This window comes from Rhinichthys klamathensis, unplaced genomic scaffold (genome assembly GCF_029890125.1).
Source record: "Rhinichthys klamathensis goyatoka isolate OS25496 unplaced genomic scaffold, OSU_Roscu_1.1 h1tg000003l_1, whole genome shotgun sequence".
Lineage (NCBI taxonomy): Eukaryota > Metazoa > Chordata > Actinopteri > Cypriniformes > Leuciscidae > Rhinichthys > Rhinichthys klamathensis.
Genome location: NW_026606556.1, coordinates 5543086 through 5568470, shown reverse-complemented (window position 1 = coordinate 5568470; position 25385 = coordinate 5543086). Strand labels below are relative to the sequence as shown.

At 41.5% G+C, this 25385-nt stretch overlaps 1 protein-coding gene across 2 annotated transcripts; it reads left to right on the top strand.

Moving 5' to 3' along the window:
* The first annotated feature begins 6380 nt into the window (after positions 1–6380).
* On the top strand, positions 6381–22786 carry lrrc73 (leucine rich repeat containing 73). 2 transcript variants are annotated; one of them, XM_056250100.1, is made up of 6 exons: positions 6381–7093; positions 10418–10578; positions 12464–12586; positions 12991–13091; positions 20336–20531; positions 22508–22786. In XM_056250100.1, the coding sequence occupies exons 1-6, from the start codon at positions 6822–6824 to the stop codon at positions 22579–22581; spliced, it is 927 nt and encodes a 308-aa protein (XP_056106075.1). In that variant the 5' UTR covers positions 6381–6821; the 3' UTR covers positions 22582–22786. The 2 variants fall into 2 exon arrangements, with proteins under 2 accessions (XP_056106075.1, XP_056106066.1); XM_056250091.1 differs by lacking the exon at positions 22508–22786 and adding an exon at positions 20644–20937.
* Positions 22787–25385: the final 2599 nt, after the last annotated feature.

Below are 25385 nucleotides of genomic sequence, written 5' to 3'. Positions count from 1 at the left end.
CGCATGATGTAGTCATCCGGATCCGGGCCGTATCCAGATGGTGGACCTGCACCTATACGACCACAACGCATGATGTAGTCAGCCGGATCCGGGCCGTATCCAAATGGTGGACCTGCACCTAGACACGACCACAACGCATGATGTAGTCATCCGGATCCGGGCGGTATCCAGATGGTGGACCTGCACCTAGACACGACCACACCGCATGATGTAGTCATCCGGATCCGGGCCGTATCCAGATGGTGGACCTGCGCCTAGACACGACCACAACGCATGATGTAGTCATCCGGATCCGGGCCGTATCCAGATGGTGGACCTGCGCCTAGACACGACCACAACGCATGATGTAGTCAGCCGGATCCGGGCCGTATCCAGATGGTGGACCTGCACCTATACGACCACAACGCATGATGTAGTCAGCCGGATCCGGGCCGTATCCAGATGGTGGACCTGCGCCTAGACACGACCACAACGCATGATGTAGTCAGCCGGATCCGGGTGGTATCCAGATGGTGGACCTGCACCTAGACACGACCACAACGCATGATGTAGTCAGCCGGATCCGGGCCGTATCCAAATGGTGGACCTGCACCTAGACACGACCACAACGCATGATGTAGTCAGCCGGATCCGGGCGGTCTCCAGATGGTGGACCTGCACCTAGACACGACCACAACGCATGATGTAGTCAGCCGGATCCGGGCGGTATCCAGATGGTGGACCTGCACCTAGACACGACCACAACGCATGATGTAGTCAGCCGGATCCGGGCGGTATCCAAATGGTGGACCTGCACCTAGACACGACCACAACGCATGATGTAGTCAGCCGGATCCGGGCGGTATCCAGATGGTGGACCTGCACCTAGACACGACCACAACGCATGATGTAGTCATCCGGATCCGGGCCGTATCCGGATGGTGGACCTGCGCCTAGACACGACCACAACGCATGATGTAGTCAGCCGGATCCGGGCGGTATCCAGATGGTGGACCTGCACCTAGACACGACCACAACGCATGATGTAGTCAGCCGGATCCGGGCGGTATCCAGATGGTGGACCTGCACCTAGACACGACCACAACGCATGATGTAGTCAGCCGGATCCGGGCGGTATCCAAATGGTGGACCTGCACCTAGACACGACCACAACGCATGATGTAGTCAGCCGGATCCGGGCGGTATCCAGATGGTGGACCTGCACCTAGACACGACCACAACGCATGATGTAGTCAGCCGGATCCGGGCGGTATCCAGATGGTGGACCTGCACCTAGACACGACCACAACGCATGATGTAGTCAGCCGGATCCGGGCGGTATCCAGATGGTGGACCTGCACCTAGACACGACCACAACGCATGATGTAGTCAGCCGGATCCGGGCGGTATCCAGATGGTGGACCTGCACCTAGACACGACCACAACGCATGATGTAGTCAGCCGGATCCGGGCGGTATCCAAATGGTGGACCTGCACCTAGACACGACCACAACGCATGATGTAGTCAGCCGGATCCGGGCCGTATCCAGATGGTGGACCTGCACCTATACGACCACAACGCATGATGTAGTCAGCCGGATCCGGGCCGTATCCAGATGGTGGACCTGCACCTATACGACCACAACGCATGATGTAGTCAGCCGGATCCGGGCGGTATCCAGATGGTGGACCTGCACCTAGACACGACCACAACGCATGATGTAGTCAGCCGGATCCGGGCGGTATCCAAATGGTGGACCTGCACCTAGACACGACCACAACGCATGATGTAGTCAGCCGGATCCGGGCCGTATCCAGATGGTGGACCTGCACCTATACGACCACAACGCATGATGTAGTCAGCCGGATCCGGGCCGTATCCAGATGGTGGACCTGCACCTATACGACCACAACGCATGATGTAGTCAGCCGGATCCGGGCCGTATCCAGATGGTGGACCTGCACCTAGACACGACCACAACGCATGATGTAGTCAGCCGGATCCGGGCGGTATCCAGATGGTGGACCTGCACCTAGACACGACCACAACGCATGATGTAGTCAGCCGGATCCGGGCGGTATCCAGATGGTGGACCTGCACCTAGACACGACCACAACGCATGATGTAGTCATCCGGATCCGGGCCGTATCCAGATGGTGGACCTGCACCTATACGACCACAACGCATGATGTAGTCAGCCGGATCCGGGCCGTATCCAGATGGTGGACCTGCACCTATACGACCACAACGCATGATGTAGTCAGCCGGATCCGGGCCGTATCCAGATGGTGGACCTGCACCTATACGACCACAACGCATGATGTAGTCAGCCGGATCCGGGCCGTATCCAGATGGTGGACCTGCGCCTAGACACGACCACAACGCATGATGTAGTCAGCCGGATCCGGGCCGTATCCAGATGGTGGACCTGCACCTAGACACGACCACAACGCATGATGTAGTCAGCCGGATCCGGGCCGTATCCAGATGGTGGACCTGCACCTATACGACCACAACGCATGATGTAGTCAGCCGGATCCGGGCCGTATCCAGATGGTGGACCTGCACCTAGACACGACCACAACGCATGATGTAGTCAGCCGGATCCGGGCGGTATCCAAATGGTGGACCTGCACCTAGACACGACCACAACGCATGATGTAGTCAGCCGGATCCGGGCGGTATCCAGATGGTGGACCTGCACCTAGACACGACCACAACGCATGATGTAGTCAGCCGGATCCGGGCGGTATCCAGATGGTGGACCTGCACCTAGACACGACCACAACGCATGATGTAGTCATCCGGATCCGGGCCGTATCCAGATGGTGGACCTGCACCTATACGACCACAACGCATGATGTAGTCAGCCGGATCCGGGCCGTATCCAGATGGTGGACCTGCACCTATACGACCACAACGCATGATGTAGTCAGCCGGATCCGGGCCGTATCCAGATGGTGGACCTGCGCCTAGACACGACCACAACGCATGATGTAGTCAGCCGGATCCGGGCCGTATCCAGATGGTGGACCTGCACCTAGACACGACCACAACGCATGATGTAGTCAGCCGGATCCGGGCCGTATCCAGATGGTGGACCTGCACCTAGACACGACCACAACGCATGATGTAGTCAGCCGGATCCGGGCCGTATCCAGATGGTGGACCTGCGCCTAGACACGACCACAACGCATGATGTAGTCAGCCGGATCCGGGCCGTATCCAGATGGTGGACCTGCACCTAGACACGACCACAACGCATGATGTAGTCAGCCGGATCCGGGCGGTATCCAGATGGTGGACCTGCACCTAGACACGACCACAACGCCTTCCTGAAGTGCCAGCCTCATCAGCCCTGTGAAGGCCTCATCGACACGACAGCCATCGGCACTGATCCTCAACAAACTTGTCTCCATACTGGCGTGACTCCGATCTCTAACCAGATGGAACTGGATAATATTCTGAATGTTCTGATCCAATCTGACTTCTGACCTGTAATGCTGCCTGAATCATAATCATTCACTGTTCGTTCACTGGCCAGAGGAGAACTGGCCCCGACTGAGCCTGGGTTCTCCCAAGGTTTTTTTCTCGATATTGTCACTGATGGAGTTTGGGTTCCTTGTCACTGTCGCCTTTGACTTTTGGCTTGCTTAGTTGGGGACATTTAATATTCAACCATATTATTGATCTGCCTTACTTAAAGTGGACGATGACGCCATTTTCTTCTAAAAACAAACTTTGTTGCATTATTTTCCTGTTATCTCTGTAAAGCTGCTTTGAAACAATCTGTATTGTAAAAAGTGCTATATAAATAAAGGTGACTTGACTTGACTATGTTTACTAGGATACTCGTTGAAACACTCACTTTTTTTAAACAGCTCAATTCAGTATTCTTGCGCTGTCTGAGTCACAGCTTTCTGGGCGACCGCTTTTGCGCACAGAAACTTCCCACACCACTTGTGAATAACAAATTGCGTTCAAACTTTTGCTTCTTCTTGCACTTGCATGTTTAAATTGGCACGGCTTAAACTTTCGATGCAGCGCTGGTCCATCAATCCGAGCGTCGTTCATGTTTGCTCTCATGTTCTCACAATATTGCATTGCTAGAATTCATAAAAATGTTACTGGCCAACTGGTGATTGACACCGTTTCATATACTCAAGTGTTCATTTTAGGCCGTATTAATCATTCAGCTTAATAAAAAAACATTATAAGTGGATCTTAGTGGGCTTATAAAAAATTATGACATGGTCCCTTTAAATAAATGCTTATTTAATATAATCTTCGTGGTTATGTAAAAAACAAAAAAAAAACAAAAAAACGTGCATGCAGAGTCAGTCTCTGTTTTCATTTCCTTTCTTGTATTATTCCAAAGATTCAGGTAAATCTTTAAACTTGAAGGAACAGTTACCCAAAAACAAATTCAATAATCTAAAAAATTATATCATCATCAATTACTCACCCTCATGTTAGGTATTGGGGTATTTTTTAAAATATGATGTGACCCCTTTAAACAAATGCTTTCAAAGAATAGAAAAGAATATATGCTTTTAAACAGTCCCGATGACAACACTTTGAAGTTTAAATGCAAGGGCCTATTTGTAAAGTTCAAGGAAGACGATGAAGAAGGTATACAAGGTTTATTAGATAAATATTACAAGGATAATAGCCAACGTGTGATACATAACAATACCGGAGCAAGAACTGAACTCAAGCAGGAACTTAAATACACAAAGATAATTAACTAAAAGAGGAACAGCTGTGATGATTAGTGTCCATGGTGACTGAAGAGAAACAAACTGAACACGGTGACACTATTGTGTTTCCTGAAATAAATAATAAAATTAGGTGCATGACACCCCTATTCATGGATATTTAGGTGACAGAAGCTATTATTGTATCATTAGAAAGATTTATGTCAATCTTAAAACTTATAGAAACTTAGAAATAGTTACCCAAAACAAATTCTATTACTCACCCTCATGTCGGTCCAAACAAAGTCATATAAACTGCTATTTTTACAGTGGACCACAAAAGGACAATTTTGAAGAATCTTTATGCAGCTGTTTTCCATACAATGTCTTTTCATAGTCATCAAAAAAGCTCCAAAAATGGCATAACAGTAACATAAGTATCCATTTAGCCATATGTGCAATCAATTCAAGACTTGATGTTAAGATGTTAAACCATGTTTTAATCACTGATACCATTTCCATAGACTGAAGTTCTGAAATGTCTGAAAATGCTGCAGCAAAATGTTGTTTTGCCACTGTCACTCAGAACTTAAATCTTCCACACACACACACACACACAAAATTCATTTTAATTTTTAAATGCACCATTCCATTTAAATGTACTCTTTCTGTGCTTGGTTGCGGTGTCATTGTGATAGCGCTGATCAGGGTAAGCTGAGGTGAGTCCACACACTGGGCTGCATTAGGAATTCATTGTGTTTGTTTAACTCAGGGCTCACATTTCCCTGCTCTCACTGAGACTGTCACAGAGATAGGGCCATGCAACCAGAAACGCTGTGGGTACAATTGGTTATACTATCCACCTTCACATCCTCAGACTGTTGCTGAGGGAAAGACAAGTGACATCCATGTGGATCCATTCAATATATTATTCAGAAGTCTCACGTGTGCCACAGAGCTGCAGTTAGATGAAGCTTATTAAATGCACCTTCTAATAAAGTTTTGTACCGGTATTTAGCAGTTGCAACAAGTGAACACAATAAAACTGACACATTCAGACACCAGTCCGAAACAGACAATGAAGGCAGTGGTTGAACTGTAGCCAATTCTGTATTATCTCTTTTTCACAGGTAACAGTGAATATATATATATTTTTTATTATTGGGGTCAAATCGATTAATCGCATCTAACATACAAGTTTGTCTTTATATAATATTTGCGTGCATATATATATATATATGTGTGTGTATATACATACATATATATATATTATGTTAGATGCGATTAATCAATTTGACATCACTACAATTTATTTATTTAAATATTTATTTATTTGTCGGTACAGGCCATGTGTCCATACAGAAATTCAGTTTGTCTTTATATAATAGTTGTGTGTGTATACAGTATAGCCTACACCAAGGGCGTAGAATTTAGCCCTACACTATAGGCTATGTGTGTGTGTGTCATGGTGTGTGTATATATAGTTTAAACACACTTTTATTAGATGCGATTAATCGATTTGACAGCACTACAATTCATTTATTTAAGTATTTATTTATACAAAAATTCACTTTCAAAAATAAAACCTACACAGACAATTATTCACTGGGGTAAAATGTGTGACAACTTGTCCCAGTGATCTATTTTCTAATGCAGTATATGCAACCTACTTCCACGACCCAAGTTATAATCGGTATGTAGGCAACACTCGTCACCTCAAGAGCTCGCGCACCATTTTCCGTTCACACACACGCGCGCGTCCACACAGAGACACGTTCTTCTCTCCTTGTGGCCAATCCCACCATCATCAGCTGTCAGCCGGATTACCTCAAGCCTGGAGTCGCCTAATGCCTGAATGGTGGTGTTAGTGAGATGGGAACAATCTAATGCGAGCGACATTTAGTGCATGCATAGTATCCGACAGCACCAGCATCGTCATCTTAGGTCCATGCTGCAGAGACCGAAGCCTTGAGGATCCCCAAGCATCATGTCGGGAGGCGAACACAGGGGAACCACAAAACGCTGAAACAGCAGCAGCAGCAGCAGCAGCACCACCTTCCGCGTTACCCCGAGCCTGTCGCTGGTGCTCTGGCGTCGGCTGGATCCATAATGCGCGTTAGTCAAGCCTGACACCACCGACCGAGATGCTGCCGGGCTCTATCCAGATAACCGGAGAGGCGCTGTCCTGCGCGGAGGTGAAAGACATCTGCGACAGCCTGAAGGAGAACAGCGTGCGCCTGCTGTCCGTGCGCGGCTGTCAGCTGTCGGACCGAGACTTCGGCCGTGTGTGTCGCGGCGTCGCAGAGTCACACTCCCTCGCTCAGCTCAACCTGAACCTCGGCGTGGTGTCCACCATCGGCCGGACCAAGCATCTGGCAGATGCGCTGAAGGCCAACAGATCCATTCAGACCCTCTTGTGAGTGTTTCCGAAAGAAATCTTTATTTAGGCAAGCGAACGACAATATTATCGCGCTTACTCAAGCGATATTATCGGGAAGTGTGCTAATGTACTACTTTTCTATAAGCGAGCAGTCTTTGCGACTTAAGGAATAGCCATTTCGAGAGACTGTTTTTACTTTGACAAACAGACTTAAATGGATAGTTCAATTCTGTCATTAATTACTCACCCTCATGTTGCTCCAAACTCGACTTTCGCTCATCTTCAGAACACAAATGAAGATCTTTTTGTTGAAATCTGAGATCTCTCTGTTCCTCCATTGACAGCTACGCAACTACCACTTTGACGCATTAAAAAGTTCACAAAGAGATGTAAAACTAATCCATATGAATTTAGCGGTTTAGTCCAACATTTTCTGAAGATACACTATCGCTTTATATGATGAACAAATTGAATTTGGGCTTTTATTCACATAAACATTCATCAACTCACACATCAGTTGATTTATGGTAAATGCAAGCATGTTTACTTGATGTGTGAGGGTGAACCAATAAAGTTCATTCTCTAGATTAAGCTTTTTCAAGAACCAATGAGGTTCATTCTCGTGTTACGCAAGAACCAATGATGTTCATTCTCGTGTTACGCAAGAACCAATGAGGTTCATTCTTGTGTTGCAGCAGCTTCTGTAAGAACCAATGAGGTTTGTTCTCGCACGTCAAGCAGGTTCGGTGGGTTGAGCTTTGCTGATCAATGTTTCACTGTGAATAAAAGCTTAAATTCAATCTGTTCATCATTATAAACCAATCGAATCTCTTCAGAGAATTTGGACTTAACCACTCAAATCATATGGATTATTTTTATGATCTCTATTCTCTTTATGAACTTTTTAAAGCGTCAGTTGCGTAGCTGTCAATGGAGGAACAGAAAGTTCTCAGATTTCATTAAAAAAAAATGTGTTAGTCCGCTATCCAAAAAGGATCAGCCTACATGCCGAGATACTAGCAATCTTCTTAAATACAAGTGCAAAAAAGTGCATTTAAAAAATTCAACAAACTTTTTGTTCAAAATTCAAAATATTTTTGAAATATTAAAGCTACATAAATAATAATTCCATAAAATTATTTTTGAAATATTAAAGCTACACTGAGGAAGGTCCTGCACCTTGGGAGGACCTTCCTCAGCATAGCTTTAATATTTCAAAAATAATTTCAATAAATAAAATTCACTTTTGTTGTACAAATTAACTCCATGATGTAATTAATCATATGTTTGGCAGCAACATTAAATACCGTTCTGCAGTTAAGTGCGTATGTTACATAATCTACTCTGGCAGACAGCTGTAGGTGTCACTACTGGAGGTGCCACAACATAATGAGACATGTCAGTTTTAGCCAGTGGATATAGTGGCATGTGTCACTACAACTTGAGATGTGCCATTGGGTTGCGTCATGTGCCACTTGCAGAACAATTGGGGAACAATTTGAACAATTGAATACTTGCAGAACAATGCTTTATGCGGTCAAACATACGATTTATTACATCGCTGAGTTAATGTGTACAACAAAAATGAATTTTATTTATTATACATAATTCCATAAAATTATTATTGAAATATTAAAGCCATGGTTGAGAATCTTGTGCTGACCAGTGTTACACTTAGGCTTACTTATACTGAGTAGGTTTACAGTAACGGATGCGATTGTTAATGCGTTATTAGAAGTGAATATTAGTAGTCTTTCCTAGAATGGGCGTGATAAACTACATAAAGCACTGGTATTACAAACCATTCAGTGGCACATGACACCCAAATACAGACGTGACACAAATAACACGTTTGAAAAAAATATTACTGACTTTATGCATTTAATTGATATTTAAAATGTCACTTAATTAGGCTATTTATTTAGGATTTTGTGTCACAATGACGTCAGCTCATTTCATCTGTCACTGTCAGTCACTACTGGAGGTGTCACAATGTACAGCAACATGTTCTGCGCCTCGGTGTCAGTCAGGTGTCGTGCCGATGAAGACCGGATGTGTCACTAAGCATAGTGACATGTGCCATTGGCCTCTGTGCGTCAGATGTCATCTCACTTAATGTTAATACCACTACCGAGTTAATATTTATTTTACATGGTGTATTTTAACAGTGTTGTTCAATAAAACCCATATGATTACTTACTTTCATACTTTATTTGAACCAATTATTATAGCTTGTTATTATATATTTGTTTTTTAAGTCATTTTAAAGGCTGTGGTTCACTTGGATCTATTTTTATTACCACATTTTTTATCCGATTACATGATTAATCGAAGGAATAATCGGTAGAATACTCAATTACTAACATAATGGATAGCTGCAGCCCTAATTTCCATCACTTCCATCCAAATTACAGTAGTCGAGGTGTGAACGCAGCGTTAGGCCGTGTGGCCACCAAAGGCGCTTGGCGGCGCTCTGCTGAAAACACCTAGCTGTGGGCGCTTGAGAGCGCTTTGTCAGCGCAGCATTATTTTGAGTTGAGACGCTTTGCTTGTTATGATACGGAATTAAAATGTCGATACAATGAAAAGTATTTGGTCTGGCTCTTGTTTTAAATAATTTTGTTCCGTTATTGTGCTTGTTTTTGTCATCTGTTGACGTTGTACAAGCAGAATGTGGCGGTTGGTCGGTGTGGTATTAGCCCCTCCCCTCCTCCACTGTGATTGGACGGCTGGGTAAAAAGTGACAGTGATGAGCGCTGCGTTTTACCCAAAGGTGAACATTCTTCAACTCTCGGCGACCGGTAAAAACCGCCGGGCGTTCAGTGCTTGAGCGTTAAATACACGCTCAGCGCCTCGTTACGCTCATGGCGTTCTAAAAACGCGGCGCTCCCATTGAAAACAATTGGAAAAATGCGCCAGCAGCCGCGTGAAAAAACGCTTTGGTGGACACCGGGCCTAAGCTCGTTGTTTTGGTTCAAGAAAAGGCGGCTGCTGTTTCGTTTGTGGTGCTCAGTGACGACATGTGATGTCTGCGCGAGCAGGTGCGCGGACGTATGGGAATACATGTTGACAGGCAGATAGGACATCGTACCATTGCATTCAGACCTAAAGCAATGATTGGACAAACATTTTATGGTCCTACGCCTTCCACAGACGATATATACATATAAATACATTTAGACCACTTAACTTAGTGATTGCCATCAGGGTGTGAAGAGACTTTCAACCAGCATAACAAAAAAACGTTTCTGGAACAAATCACACAATGTAAAACACTAATGTGTTGCCGCCATTTTCTTCAGGGAATGCAAATTTAGCACAGAACGTAATGTCCATCTCTGTTCACTTTGCCCCTTATAGTCTCCACGGAAGTCCACTTTTAGATGCAGGACTGGTCACCCTGAATGGAGCGCTCTCCACTCACCCTTCCCTGGTGTCCTTGGATTTGGGGGACTGCATGCTGGGAGATGAGGCCATCCGCATCATTTGTGGCATGCTTCCTCCGGATGGAGCTAAATCGGGTAAAACATCACAGCTTTCCATACAAAAACCCGTGATACATTGAGGTTAACTAAGTAGTTATATATGTTATGTTAAGTGGAGTATATTACAGTACTTTTACATTGGCTGAATAAATATGCCATTAAATATGTCAGAAATATACAGCATTTGTGCAAAACTGATATACTGTACATGTTTTGTAGTTCTGCTGCACTCTCTCAGTGCTTTGGCACATTTATCAGTGTGAACACACAGCGAAAACAGGAAAACGTGTTTCAAAACACATTTTCTCCACTTTCTTAAAATGATAAATGAGATAACCTGTTTCTGTAGTTGAAATAGCTGTTTGTAGGCTGTGTGTAAGGTTTTCAATAAGTTTGAAAATACTGTAATTCCAGCAAACACAAATATGTCCTTAAACCGTTAATGTTCTCTGAACGTTCAAAGCGTCCAGTTTTTCTTGGTTATGGGAACCTTAAGGAAACATTCAATTTCGATTATTAAGGCTCGTACACACCGGGACGAATATCGGCGCGCGTTATTCGGCAGCGTTTTTCAACGCTTTTTTGTGTTCACACCCAAGCGATTTTCGCTGACGATGAGCCGAGTGAACATGCAAATTCATTCCCTGACATTAGATGGCGCCCATTTGCTCTGCAATACCACTCCATAACATTCTCTTTTATCAAGATTTTTGTAGTCGCTGTCGCGTTTGTCATATAGTTCTTTATGTTCCGACAGCAACGAGACCAGCAGCTCTACATTCATCTTGCCTTGCATCTTCCTCGTCTTATTTCTTCCCGGCAGTGTAGACGCTACTTGGCGTATATCTTCTTCGCCGTTACGTATGTGTGCTCGGCAAGACCGTTTTGTGTTTGAGCGCCCCCAAGTTGTGTTTTACTGTAACTTCAGAAGCTCCAGACACGTGAGCAAAAGCGCCAATCTCATTGGTCGGATAGTTTTTGACGCGGTGCGTCAAACTAAAAAAACAAACCCGAGGCGTTTTTGAAAAAAATTACGCTTTTACACGTGGCGTTTTTCGTGTCGGTGTGCACACTCACATTGGCGCCCTTTGTTTAGTCACGAGGCGTTAAACGTCGGCGAATATCGCGCGCGAAATTCGTCCCGGTGTGAACAGGCCTTTAGACTTACTTTTTATTGTTCTCTGAATATTCTGAAACAACTATTAACATTTAAAAATGTTACACGATCGTCCAATTCAGAAAAAAAAAAAAAAAACTTTTCATAGATAATGTTTTTGTGCCAACATTTTGAGAATATTATTAAGGACCAGAAAACTGAAGGAACATTCTATTAAAGCAACACTAAGTAAGATTTTTTTACCTTAAAATAATGTTTCCAAAATGGTTTCAGTGGTTCATTAAGTCGTAACAGGGTAAAATGGCACTTATGCCTCCGCTGTGCGGTCCTATATCTGCTATAACCACGCTATGTAAGATTGCCAGATCGGGTCGCGTTTCTGTAGTTCTAACGAGACATAAGAAAACTACAAATTTGACTTGCTTTACGTCAAGCGTTACAATAGTCATTATTTTGTTTTTCTTCGTTTCTGATGTCGCAATACATCACACTTTCATGAAATCATGCAACATACTCTACCTTGCCTGTGGACATCGTTCATTCCAAAGCCGGCGCTGGATAAACAGCGAGCGTGTGTGCGACAGTAGGCTGCGCTAGGCTAAATTATCTACGACAGCGGTAATGGACAATTCCACTTCCAACCTGTAGGGCGACCGCAGAGGAAAAGTTACTTGGTGTTGCTTTAATGTTACTGGAAGAAAGTTTGTTCATTACTTTGAGAGAATGTTAGGGAAAGTAGCTTTAGATCTAGAAGCATGCTGGGAGCTATTATGAATCAACAGTGCGATCAATAATACTGCACAGGGCTTAAAGAGCTGACACTGAGTGCTAACCCAGCCATCAGCAGCCAGGGTTGGGCTCGACTGGCCGTCGCCGTGGCTCACAGCTCACAGTTACGGGTCCTCAACCTTGACTACAATCCCTTAGGTGAGTGATCTTCTGCGGTTTTGAGGTATGGATATGTGCTGGCCATGATACACAGATACCGCTAAACTGACAGGAAATTCGATCAGGGATTTGTTTTCAGGCCAATTTAAATTTTGGACATTTACTGTATAGCATTTTTAATCGTTTATACGCTTGGCTTGACACATAAATCTATTTAACAATTAATTCAAAAGTATTTCCCTGAAGTATAGTGGCAGGTGTAGATGTCCCAGTGTATATATTAAGACATTTATTTTGCTGACTGCGAATGAAACTGCCAGCCAAGCGTACAAATGTTTCTGCTGGAGAAATGCAGGGTTTGCTCTTTGTTTGAAAAGCGCTAGGTTTGCAGGTTGGACTCTGAGACGCCTGTCTCAGCTTTTCCCTCTGCTTGTGGTTTCCAGGGGATCACATCGCTGGGATGTTGGCTGTCTCTGTCGCATCCAGTCGAACTCTTGAAGTTCTGGACCTGGAGGGAACCGGACTCACCAATCAGTCAGCACAGGTACATTGCAAACTCAGAACTGCTTCATGAAACAAGTCAAGTCACCTTTATTTATATAGCACTTTTTACAATACAGATTGTTTCAAAGCAGCTTTACAGAGATAACAGGAAAATAATGCAACAAAGTTTGTTTCTGCTGTACAGCAGATCTAGAAGAAAATAGCGTCATGGTCCAGCTTAAGTAAGTTCAGTGATGGTTCATTTATGTTGTAAAAAAGGTATTAATTTAGTTCATTTATATATATATATAGCCGCTCTGGAGAAAACAGCAATGTCATCGTCCAGCTCAGTTCAGTTCTCATATAATGGTGTCAATGCAGGCAGATCAATATTATTGTTGAATATTAAACTAAGCAAGCCAAAAGCCAAAAGCCAAAGGCGACAGTGACAAGGAACCAAAACTTCATCAGGAGACAGAATGGGGGGGGGGGAAATAGCGTCATAGTTCACAGTTCTCCTCTGGCCAATGAACAAACAGTGTATGATTATGATTCAGGCAGCATTACAGGTCAGAAGTCAGATTGGATTGGAACAATATATTTATTCAAATGAATTATTTTTGAAGGATTTTGTTATTGTTGTTGGTTAATATTTACGTTATTATTTTTACATTACATTACATTATTATTTAGAATAATATGCAGGCTAAGAATATTACATGCCTTATAGTTCAAAATTATTAATAAAAAAATTACTCACCCTCCATATTTCAACAGCTGTATTAGGGGTGGGCGCTATACCGGTATGAACGTGACTACCGGTATTATGTTGTACCATGATATGGATTTTGCGATACCGAGAATACCGTTAGATATTCATAAATTCAAATTTTGTAGTTATATTGTTTTGTTCAATTTGGTACTCTTTACAACGTTAAAATAACACTACTAATGACGATACAAAGTCGAGGCTGAACTTAACTTTTTCCTCTTGTGTCCAACTCGCGTGATGCACAGGCATTAATAATCAAACACTGAGAGCACGGTAACAGTCCAGTGTTTCCCACCACACACAGACTAATTCGTGGCGATGCGCCACAGAATCAACACCGACCGCCACATAATGCGTTTCGTTATTATTATTATTTTTTTACGCTATTTAAAACACGAAGTGTATTCATTCTCTGTCACTGTGACAGTGTGTCACTCCGTCTTGTCACACACGCACACACAGCGTCTGTCTATGAGGCGCCGGACGGGATAAAAGCGAAGCGAACTCCGCGATCGACAGCGAGAGAGACCGCGTGTGTCCGAGCATTAGTAAATTGATACATAGTAATATATAATTACTATATAAGAGGTATGGAAGTTCGATAAATGGACAACAATTTATATAAAAACAACAATTAAATTCTCACCACTGAATTAGCAGGATGTAGCCTACTTCTCTATACAAAAACTTCTCGGTTAACATAATGTTGTCTTCAATTAGGCCTAAGTGTCAAACCTCTCTGAAATCACAGTATTTCATATTTATTGATTATAACGTATTCAATAAACCAAACTCCAGTGTTACTCATCTTACGAATTATTAACGAAGGAATTATTCGACCCCCGCAAAATAAAAAGTGGAAAGAGATAACTAGTGAATTCAGGCCTACCTCATGTTGCACGTTTGCACTTTTTGAGAAAAACAATGGCACAATAAAAAAAGATTTTTCAGGTCTATGTCCAATTAAATCCCTCACCTTTTTCTAGTAATAGGGTTAAAATACATATTTTGCCTGTAATTTAACTAAGGTGTACTAAAATGTGATTCCAATTTTTTTTTCTCATATCGCAATATAATATCGATATCGTCCGGACAGTGAAAAATATTGTGATATGAATTTTTGCTCATATCGCCCACCTCTAAGCTGTATGACGTTCTTTCATCTGTGAACATAAACGTTACACTAATGTTCAAAAGTTTGATGTCAGTACGCTTTAAAAAAATACTTTTATTCAGCAAGGATGCATTAAAGGAGCTGTATGTAAGATTGTGGCCAAAATTGGTACTGCAATCACTTTCAAATTACTGTAGAGCGGTGTATCCCCTCCCCCTCCCCCCTGACTCGAGGTTGCCAGATAGGCTGCAGGATCCAGCAGGAACATAGGCTGCTACAAGGAGCTTTCAACTAGAGCAGAGCTGGCAACCCGGATGCCGAAACACTACTGACTTCGTGATTGGTAGATAGGTGGAGGGTGGGGCTTCAGGCCAAAACACAAGATGACAACATCAACATCAGTTGAGGGCTGCAACTTCACTTTTTAAATGACAATATCGTGGCCGTACTACTGTTGTCAGTGATATAAGTATTTTAAATGAACATGATTTCTTAATGTCTAGAGACACATCAGGGCCATTTTATGATTAATTGAAATACATTTCTTACATACAGCTCCTTTAAATTGATCAAAAGTGACAGTGAAGACATTTCTAATTTTGCTACATTTTTATATATTTTAAATAAATGCTGTTCTTTTAAACTTTCTATTCATCAAAGAAACCAGAAAAACAAAGATAAGAAGAGGGATGATGATAATAATCAGAAATGTTTCTTGAGCAGCAAATCTGAAGGATCATGTGACACTGAAGACTGGAGTAATAATGCTGAAAATTCAGCTTTGATCACAGGAATACATTACATTTTACAATATATTCAAATGAAAAAATGGTTATTTTAAACTGTAATAATATTTTACAATACTAGGCTACTGTTTTTACTGTATTGATCAATAAAAAAACGAGGAATTCCCGCACACTATCAATACTTGCAAATGAGTATTAACCTTTTATTAGCAACCTTTCAGTCTCAGGACCTTCATCAGGCATATGACCGAAACGTTGCTAATAAAATTGTGATGCTCATTTGCAAGGATGCTCTTTTTTTCTTTTTTTTTAACCATTTGGTCTATTTTCCCCCACACACACCTATCACCTGCAGGTGTGTGATGGTGATTGCCAATTTACTGTATTGATCAATGAAATGCAGTCTTGGTGAGCAGAATGACTTCTTTAAAAAACTAAAAAAAAACTATTACCGACTCCAAACTTTTGAATGGTATCGTGAAAATGTCTTAAGAATATCCTGATGACAGCCTATTCTTCAAAATTCCACTGAAGAAACAAATGATGAGAGTAAATAATGAGAATTTTTATGTTTGGGAGAATTATTCTATTAAGCTAGAACACCGTATGATATTTAGTTGCACTCCAAAATCTGTATAAATGCCTAATAGGTTGCAATTCTTAAAAAAAAAACTAAAAAAAAAAGTTATAAAAGAACCTGCCATGGACATTTCTGCAAGAATAAACCCTATTCTTTTTCTACTTCAACCATTTTCTAAATTAAATCAGTGATGAATTATGTGTGATGCATACAAGATAATCTGTGCAGTGACTACATTGATTTTACAATTGAAAGGAGATTGGGCATGTAGATCAGATATGCACTTCATAAACCAGATGAGTAATCCTAAACCTTTTCCTATCACCACCTGCAGAAAAATAGCACTGTGGAGAAAAAAAAATGGATTAAGCACAACTTTAAGCCATAATACCTCTGTCATCTTCACGTCATTGCAGCCTCACGTTATTATCTTTCTTCTATGAAACACAAAATGAGATGTTATGCGTTTCATGGAAGAAAGAAAACACCACAGGGTCAATACAATATGACCTATCAAATTCAGTAGATGGATGAACTATTCCTTAGTTTAAAAACCTTCTCTGCATCCTTTGGGACTGTATAATTAGAGGGTTTTTTGTCTTCATAATTCTCCACTAGAGGGCAAGGTTGTACAGAACATTTCTTATTTGTGATCTCCGTGTTTGTTCTCCAGTGTGTGTGATCCTCTCATGAAGGCTGTAATTGAAGGCTTTTTCCTGAAAAGACACCAAGTCTTTGATAGAGAACTTGATAGCTGCTCATCTCTCTTGATGTCATTGGATGGTAAAGTGCTCATTGGTTGCAGAATCTCAGCGGGTCATCCGGGTATTTGTGCTTAAAATTCAGCTTTGATCACAGGAATACATTACATTTTACAATATATTCAGATGAAAAGAAGGTTATTTTAAACTGTAATAATATTTCAGTCATAGTAATCTGTTCATGATTATTAAGTATTCGAACATTGTACTGATTTGATGATAATGTGGAGCAACACAACCTTTTATGCAAATGAGTGCAGAAATGGCCAGCGTAAAGGCGCAGTGTCGTTTACTTTTCACCTGCAAAACCCAGTCGTTTTAATGGGAATCCACGTGATCGGGCGTCGAGAGAAAGCTGCTTGGTTTGAAAGTGAATCGATGCCAGCTGTGCTTCATACATCGCTACGCTATTGACAACAGACAATGGCTTTTTGCCCACTAAACCCTATTCTTTTTCCACTTCAGCCATTTTCTAAATTAAATCAGTGTTGAATTATGCGTGATGCATACAAGGTAATCGCTACTTTCCTGCCCACTTTCGCTAATATAACCGCACCTTAAGGCACACTGGAACGCCAATCATTCATTGAATACTGCTGAACTTCCTTTCATCGCTTGTTTATTTATTGAATATTTCTGACTAATTTCATTTTATTTTCAGCACTGAAAGTCTCTTGGTTCTGTATGGTTCTGGGCAGTTAAAGGAGTAGTTCACTTTTTTAAAAACTTTTGCTGATAATTTACTCACCCCCATGTCATCCAAGATGTCCATGTCTTTCTTTCTTCAGTCGAAAAGAAATTAATGTTTTTGATGAAAACATTCCAGGATTTTTCTCCATATAATGGACTTCAATGGGAGCCAAACGGTTCAAGGTCTAAATGACCGTTTCAGTTCAGCTTCAAAGGGCTTTAAACGATACCAGACGATGAATAAGGGTCTTATCTAGAGAAACGATCTGTCATTTCAAAAATAAATAAAAAAGTTAAAGTTTTATAGGCACAAATGCTCGCCTTGCGAACTCTCCTGTTTGAACTCGTTCATCAAAATGAACGAATCTTTTTTCGAGTCAATGACTCGAAAAAAGATTCGTTCATTTTGATGAACGAGTCAATGACTCGAAAAAAGATTCGTTCATTTTGATGAACGAGTCAATGACTCGAAAAAAGATTCGTTCATTTTGATGAACGAGTTCGAACAGGAGAGTTCGCAAGGCGAGCATTTGTGCCTATAAAACTTTAACTTTTTTATTTATTTTTGAAATGACAGATCGTTTCTCTAGATAAGACCCTTATTCATCGTCTGGTATCGTTTAAAGCCCTTTGAAGCTGCACTGAAACGGTAATTTAGACCTTGAACCGTTTGGCTCCCATTGAAGTCCATTATATGGAGAAAAATCCTGGAATGTTTTCATCAAAAACATTAATTTCTTTTCGACTGAAGAAAGAAAGACATGGACATCTTGGATGACATGGGGGTGAGTAAATTATCAGCAAAAGTTTTTTAAAAAGTGAACTACTCCTTTAAGCTGAGAATCCCGATAAACATTTGAATCTCACAGGGAGCCAGAGGCGAGAGAAGACACTGACTTTACAGGTCATACGCTATATAAACCAAAGTATTGGGATACCTGGCCATTACAACAACAGGGACTGCAATGAGATCCCATTCTAAATACATAGTCATTAATATGGAGTTGGTCTCTCCTTTGCAGCTATAACAGCTTCCACTTCTCTGGGAAGGCTTTCCACGACATTTTGGAGTGTTTCTGTGGGAATTAATGCCCATTGATCCAGTAGAGCATTTGTGAGGTCAGGCACTGATGTTGGACACGAAGGCCTGGCTCGCTATCTCCATTCCAGTTCATTCAAGGTGTTGGATGGGGTTGAGGCCAGGGCTCTGTGCGGGCCAGTCAAGATCTTCCACACCAAACTCATCCATGAGCTTTGTGCACTAGGGCACAGCCATGCTGGAATAGAAAAGGGTCTTCCCCAAACTGTTCCCACAAAGCTGGAAGCATAGCATTGTCCAAAATGTCTTGGTATGCTGAAGCATTAAGATTTCCCTTGACTGGACGTAAGGGTCCTAACCCAACCGCTGAAAAACACCCCCACACCATAATCCCCCCTCCACCAAACTTTGGTGCATGCTTTACACCACTCCATCCGACGCTTGGCATTGTAATTGGCGATGTGAGGCTTGCATGCAGCTGCTTAGCCATGGAAACCCACTCCATGAAGCTCCCGCCGCACAGTTTTCCTGCTGATATTAATGCCAGATGAAGTTTGGACTGTTCGGCTATGGAATCAGCAGAGCATTGGCCACTTTTACGCACCCGGTGACTCCGCTCTGTGACTTTACATGGTCTTCCGCTTCGTGGCCGAGTTGCTGCTGTTCCTAAACACTTCCAATTTCCAAAAATACCACTTACAGTTGACATATAGTGTATGTCCTACACAAGTAGTCAACAGAAGTCAAAGATTTGCAGTTCTGACAATTTTGATTAAAGTTATGCAAATGAAAAGAGATGGGGTGAATACAGAAATGAAGGTTTTTGAGGAAAACATTCCAGGACTTTTCTCCATATAGAGGACTTCAACGGTTATCAATGGGTTGAAGGTCCAAAATGCAGTTTCAGTGCAGCTTCAAAGTCTCTACACGATCCCAGCCGAGGAATAAGGGACTTATCTAGCCAAACCATCCCTAATTTTCTAAAAAAAAAAAAAAAATCTATATATACTTTTTAACCACAAATTCTTGTCTTGCACGTCCACGACTTCACGCATTACGTAATCATGTTTAAAGGTTACGTGTGTTCCGGTTCAAAAAGCTGGGGCAGGGTCGAAAAAATCCATCTTATTTTCTCCTTCAACTTCAAAATCGTCCAACATCGTTGTTTTACCTTTTATTTTAAATTTTGACTTAGTCTTTGCACGTTCACTTTGTAAACAGCTAGTAAAGAGCGAGTGCAAGATGAGCAATTGTGGTTAAAAAGTATATAAATGTGTATTTATTTTTAGAAAATGAGCGATGGTTTGGCTAGATAAGACCCTTATTCCTCGGCTGGGATCGTGTAGAGACTTTAAAGCTGCATTTGGACCTTCAACCCGTTGATAACCGTTGAAGTCCACTATATGGAGAAAAGTCCTGTAATATTTTCCTCAAAAACCTTCATTTCTTTTCAACTGAAGAAAGAAAGACATGAACATCTTGGATGACGTGGGGGCTGAGGAAATTTTAATTCTGAAGCGAACTACGCCTTTAAGTATTTATTTCCTCCCAGTTTTGGGCACATTCATTTTCCTCATGCCTTTCTTTGTTCCTCTGTGGTCAGATCTTCCTAGACATGGTGGAGAACTACCCCACCAGCCTGCGTGTCCTGGTTCTGGCGGAGAACGACATCAGCCCGGAGCTGCAGCAGCAGATCTCGGATCTCCTCTCCGAAGGCGAGGAAGAGGAAGAGAAGGACGGGGAGGCTCGCGGGAGCGCGGTGACCCCCAGGGAGAAACCCAACTGGGTTCCCCACAGCAGTAAGGGCTGACCCAGCCTCTCTCTCTCAGCCTGTTCTCTTTGCTTCAAGACTGTTTCACTTAGATTCCCGCTTTCTCTTCCCCTCTTTGTTTGTGGATGACTTTCCTGCAGTAACTGGTTCTAAGAGGCTGGGGCAAAAGGGAAGTACAGAAATTCACATTTCTCATGCATTATTTAGGAGAGATCATTTACTACTTACGAAATAGAAATTTGAATTTCTTATAATGGCCAAGTTGTGAGTTCTCTGTCCTGTATGTACTGAAGTCTTTAGACTTAGAGGTTATTATTAGTAAAGATACATGTTAAAGGAAGAGTTCAGCCAGAAATGATCATTCTGTCATCGCTCAGCTTCATGCCGCTTTAAACCTGTATGACTTTTTAAGCAAAACGTGAATTTTGGATGCATATCCCGACCATTCCTTTCCATATAATGAAAGTTAATGGGAACTGGAGATGTCAAGCTTCAAAATGACAACAAAAAAAAACACCTTAAAAGTGTCAAACAAGTAGTCCATATCAGTACAATCAATAGGCCCATTTACACCTGGTATTAAGATGCGCTTTGGTCGATCGAATCACAAGTGGACGATGCTAAATACAGGTGTAAACGGGGTCTAAAATGTTTTGAGCTTGACCACTTTCAACCACTTCCAGAGCTAGTCGAAAACGCATTTGACCGGATTGCTTTCGTAGTGTAAACGCTCATGTGTTCAAACAGCCAAAGACCGTCTTCTCTCCGTCTACTGAACTAATGCATAAACATTATGGGAAGAGCACTAGCCAGACGGGATTTAAACTTTATCGGCTGAAGACCCAAGTTTGAAAAACATAACAAGCACAATGTTCTCTCACCATTCCTGATTTCTAACACACTCACAGCGTTCGGCTGGTCTTGCGGTTGTCAGAGCCGAAACTAAAGCTGATGCTCTGTATGTTTTTCCGTCGTCTCCGGTCACGTTCATATGTAAATTGCGTCCGCTTATTTCGTCCATTAGATCGAAAAATCTGAAAAAGTCCATACATTTACTCGCCCATAGACTCTCCCCTCGAAGAATACAGGACAGAAGTGGTTGAAAGTGGACAAAAGAGACGGATTAAAACACCAGGTGTAAACGGGAATGTGTCTCCCTCGTCTACTCGTGATCCGATCGACCAAAACACATCTTAATACCAGGTGTAAACAGGGCCAATGATGTCAATGCCCCATTTTTATAGTCCACAAGACTTTTATAGTCAATTTCAGAGCTTGGGCAAGATGATCTTAAGAAGGAAAGCTGACATTTTTGTTCCACACTGATTTGGCATATGGTCCACAAGATGCAGGGACTACTTTTATCTGTTTTTGAGAGATATTTTGGAGCCTGAAAGACCCAGTCCCAGTCAGTAAGATTTTTTTTTTGTAAAGAAATTAATACACTGTAACAAAACAATTCTTTCAAATAAATGCTGTTCTTTTGCACTTTCTATTCATCAAAGAATCCTGAAAACATTAATCATGGTTTCCACAAACATACTCAGCACGAATGTTTCAACATTGATAATGATAAGAAATATTTCTTGAGCAGCAAATCAGCCTATTAGAATGATTTCTGAAGGATCATGTGACACTGAAGACTGGAGTAATGATGCTGAAAATCCAGCTTTGATCGCAGAAATAAATTACATTCTACAATATATTAAAATAGAAAACAGTTATTTTAAATTGCAATAATATTTACAACATAACTGTTTTTACTGTATTTTGATCAAATAAATGCAGCCTTAGTATGAAACTTTGAAAAACATAAAAAAAAATCTTACTGACCCCAAACTTTGCTAGTGTGTATATGAGGAAGCGCGGCCAGGATATTCTCCAAAAATACACCGGACAAGAATGTGAACTATCCCTGCAAGGAAGAACCTTTTGTAGACTAAGATCTGGAGTAGCCTTTTCATACGTTTCAAACATTTACCAAATTGTCTCTGACCCTTCCAGACTCTTCCAGCTCCCAGATGGTCCTGATGACATCAGGCCTGGGCGAGAGCTTTCTGGCAGAGACAGAGATGTGATACTGGAGCTGCCTATGTGTTGTGCTCGACCACTGCAAGAGCGCACGTCTCACACCGCATGACCTGTAGCATTTAGCGCCGAGCTGGAACAAAAACCTTAAAACACCAAGTGACTTATAATACGCAATAGTGAATTATTTATTTTACAGATGTACAGTCTATTTATAAATGAGTATTTAACCGATAACAGCATACTCTGTTAGATGAGTTGATGTGATGGCCTGATGCCTGAATAAATCAGTTTACATCTTTTTAAATGCTTTGTTTGTTCTTGTTGTGTCTGACCCGACAATTCAAATACATTAAAGAGATATACATGGTTAGTATTGAATGGCCATAATTTGCAGTGGAATACTATTATTTAGTTATTACACATCCCAGACAGCAACATAGTGTCGGCCCAGATCCGGGCCACATCCGGATTTCACACGTACAAGCCCCCACACTATTTAATTGTGTTTAAGAGCAGAATTTCTGGTGGGAAACTACATTACCCATGAGTCTGCAAAGAAACCTCTAGCAAATCAGAGAATTGAAACAAACAAACTGTGCCAAAAGAGCACTGTGAATAATCCAGTCAATCTCCTTAAGCTTTAAAACTACAGTACTTAAATATTTGTTCATATGTGCATATTTTGCAATAACAAATAAATAAGTGTTATTTCAAAGTGCACAGTTAACATCTTTTAGTTTGTTCCCTCGTTAAAGCTGTCATTTGAAAATCAGAGAAAGGCACAAGACTGTAATTAACGTCTTTAATGAGGGAAAAAACTACAATCGCATGAAACACTGCCAATGACTATCATTTAAAAAAAGATGGACAATATAAAACTTCATTTCAAGTTGCTGATTGTATTTATAGAAACAATATATTTGAAGTGTATTGCAAAATGATAGACTATATATTCTATATCAAACTCATCTTTGATCACCAAAATGACATTTAAACGTTTTTTCCTTGAAAAAAAAAATTAATCATGCCTTAAAATAGCTTGAATGTAACTCTACACCCTTGCCGCATTTAGTATACACGGTTCTATGAATATGCAAATGAGCCCCGCCTCCACTCACTCACACCTGGTTTGATTGGTCTTTGGACCGTCTTTTTTTCACTGCAGTTTTAAGGAGAAAATACTCAGCAATGGTGTTGACATGAATTTGTACATGGTTTGTCTTAAAGCATATTAAAAACACCACAGAGACATATAAACAACATTAAAAGCTTGATTTTCACCACAGGGGGACTTCAAGATTCATTTATGCATTATACTGTTACATTTTTTTTCAGAGTAATTTATCCAACACTATCATGGGTAATGTAGATTTTCACCACAAATTCATCTGTTAAACATGATTATTTTAAAAATAAGTTGAAGTAATGTGGGCTGATGGCAACAAAAGCATATGAACCTCAGAAATCACAGTAGGTGTGTCTTTAAAGTTTTTACTTCTATAACCTAACTGTTCCTATATTCGCCATAATCCATGGCAATTCTGTAATATGAGTCCGCTCATCCGGTGTCGATTGTTTTCTAGTGAAAGCAATTATAAAGTGAAATTATTAAATAATTTAATCTCAAATAAATTCATGTATTTATTTATTTGTTTATTTATAAGCCACGTACGTGACTTGCCATTGTAAATGACTGTACATTATTTGTCATATATATATTGCTGGCACACGTTGTATGATCCTGTTTCTCCAGTGAACACCTGTCTGTTTCCATTAGGTGTGTGTGTGTGTGTGTGCGCTTCAGAGGGGTGTCTGATGTCCTAATGCTGTTTGATGCCACCATCTTTTCACAGTCTCCTTCATTTGGATTCAGGCAGTCGTGCGGCGTGAATACGACACTCCTACTCGGAATACATCCAAGCATTAAAGTGTGGTAGCGCAGTGAAAAAAGGCAGACATTACCATTACAGTCACATCAGCGTCACATCCCAGCGCTTCGGTACGGTTACAGCGGCTCCTGTGCAAAGATGATTACGTTGTTTATACCATTTAGAACAACTGCGATCCACATTTAAGTCGTCCCAGATCCCTGTGCCTCATGCATTTTTAACCTGCACTTTCTCTTCTGCACAGCGGGGTGATATGTTAAAAGCCTGCTGTTTTTAGAGAGCGGTTTTTGTTAGGAAATCGTGAAGTTTTTGAGCATTTCAGATGCAGTTGTAGCACGAGGGTATTAAAAGCGTTTGTGTTGAGTCAATAATTGAATCCACAGCACAGGGGTTCCAGTGTAATGTGGAGTTCAGAAGCTTTGTGCCGCTCGCAGCCAAGACTTATTTACACAGCACCTTTTCTTTTATGATATGAGTCTGGCCAGAGCATATCATCTTACACAGTTTATGTGTGTGTGTGTGTGTGTGTGTGTGTGTGTGTAACAATATATAGTAACAAACACAAACAGTACTATTTACAATAGTATCACACACACACACACACACACGTACATGTATACGGAATACCATACAAATACACACAGTTTATGTGTGTGTGTGTGTTTGTAACGATATATAGTAATAAACAGTACTATTTACAATAGTATCACACACACACACGTACATGTATACGGAATACCATACAAATACACACAGTTTATGTGTGTGTGTAACAATATATAGTAATAAACAGTACTATTTACAATAGTATCACACACACACACACACGTACATGTATACGGAATACCATACAAATACACACAGTTTATGTGTGTGTGTGTGTTTGTAACGATATATAGTAATAAACAGTACTATTTACAATAGTATCACACACACACGTACATGTATACGGAATACCATAC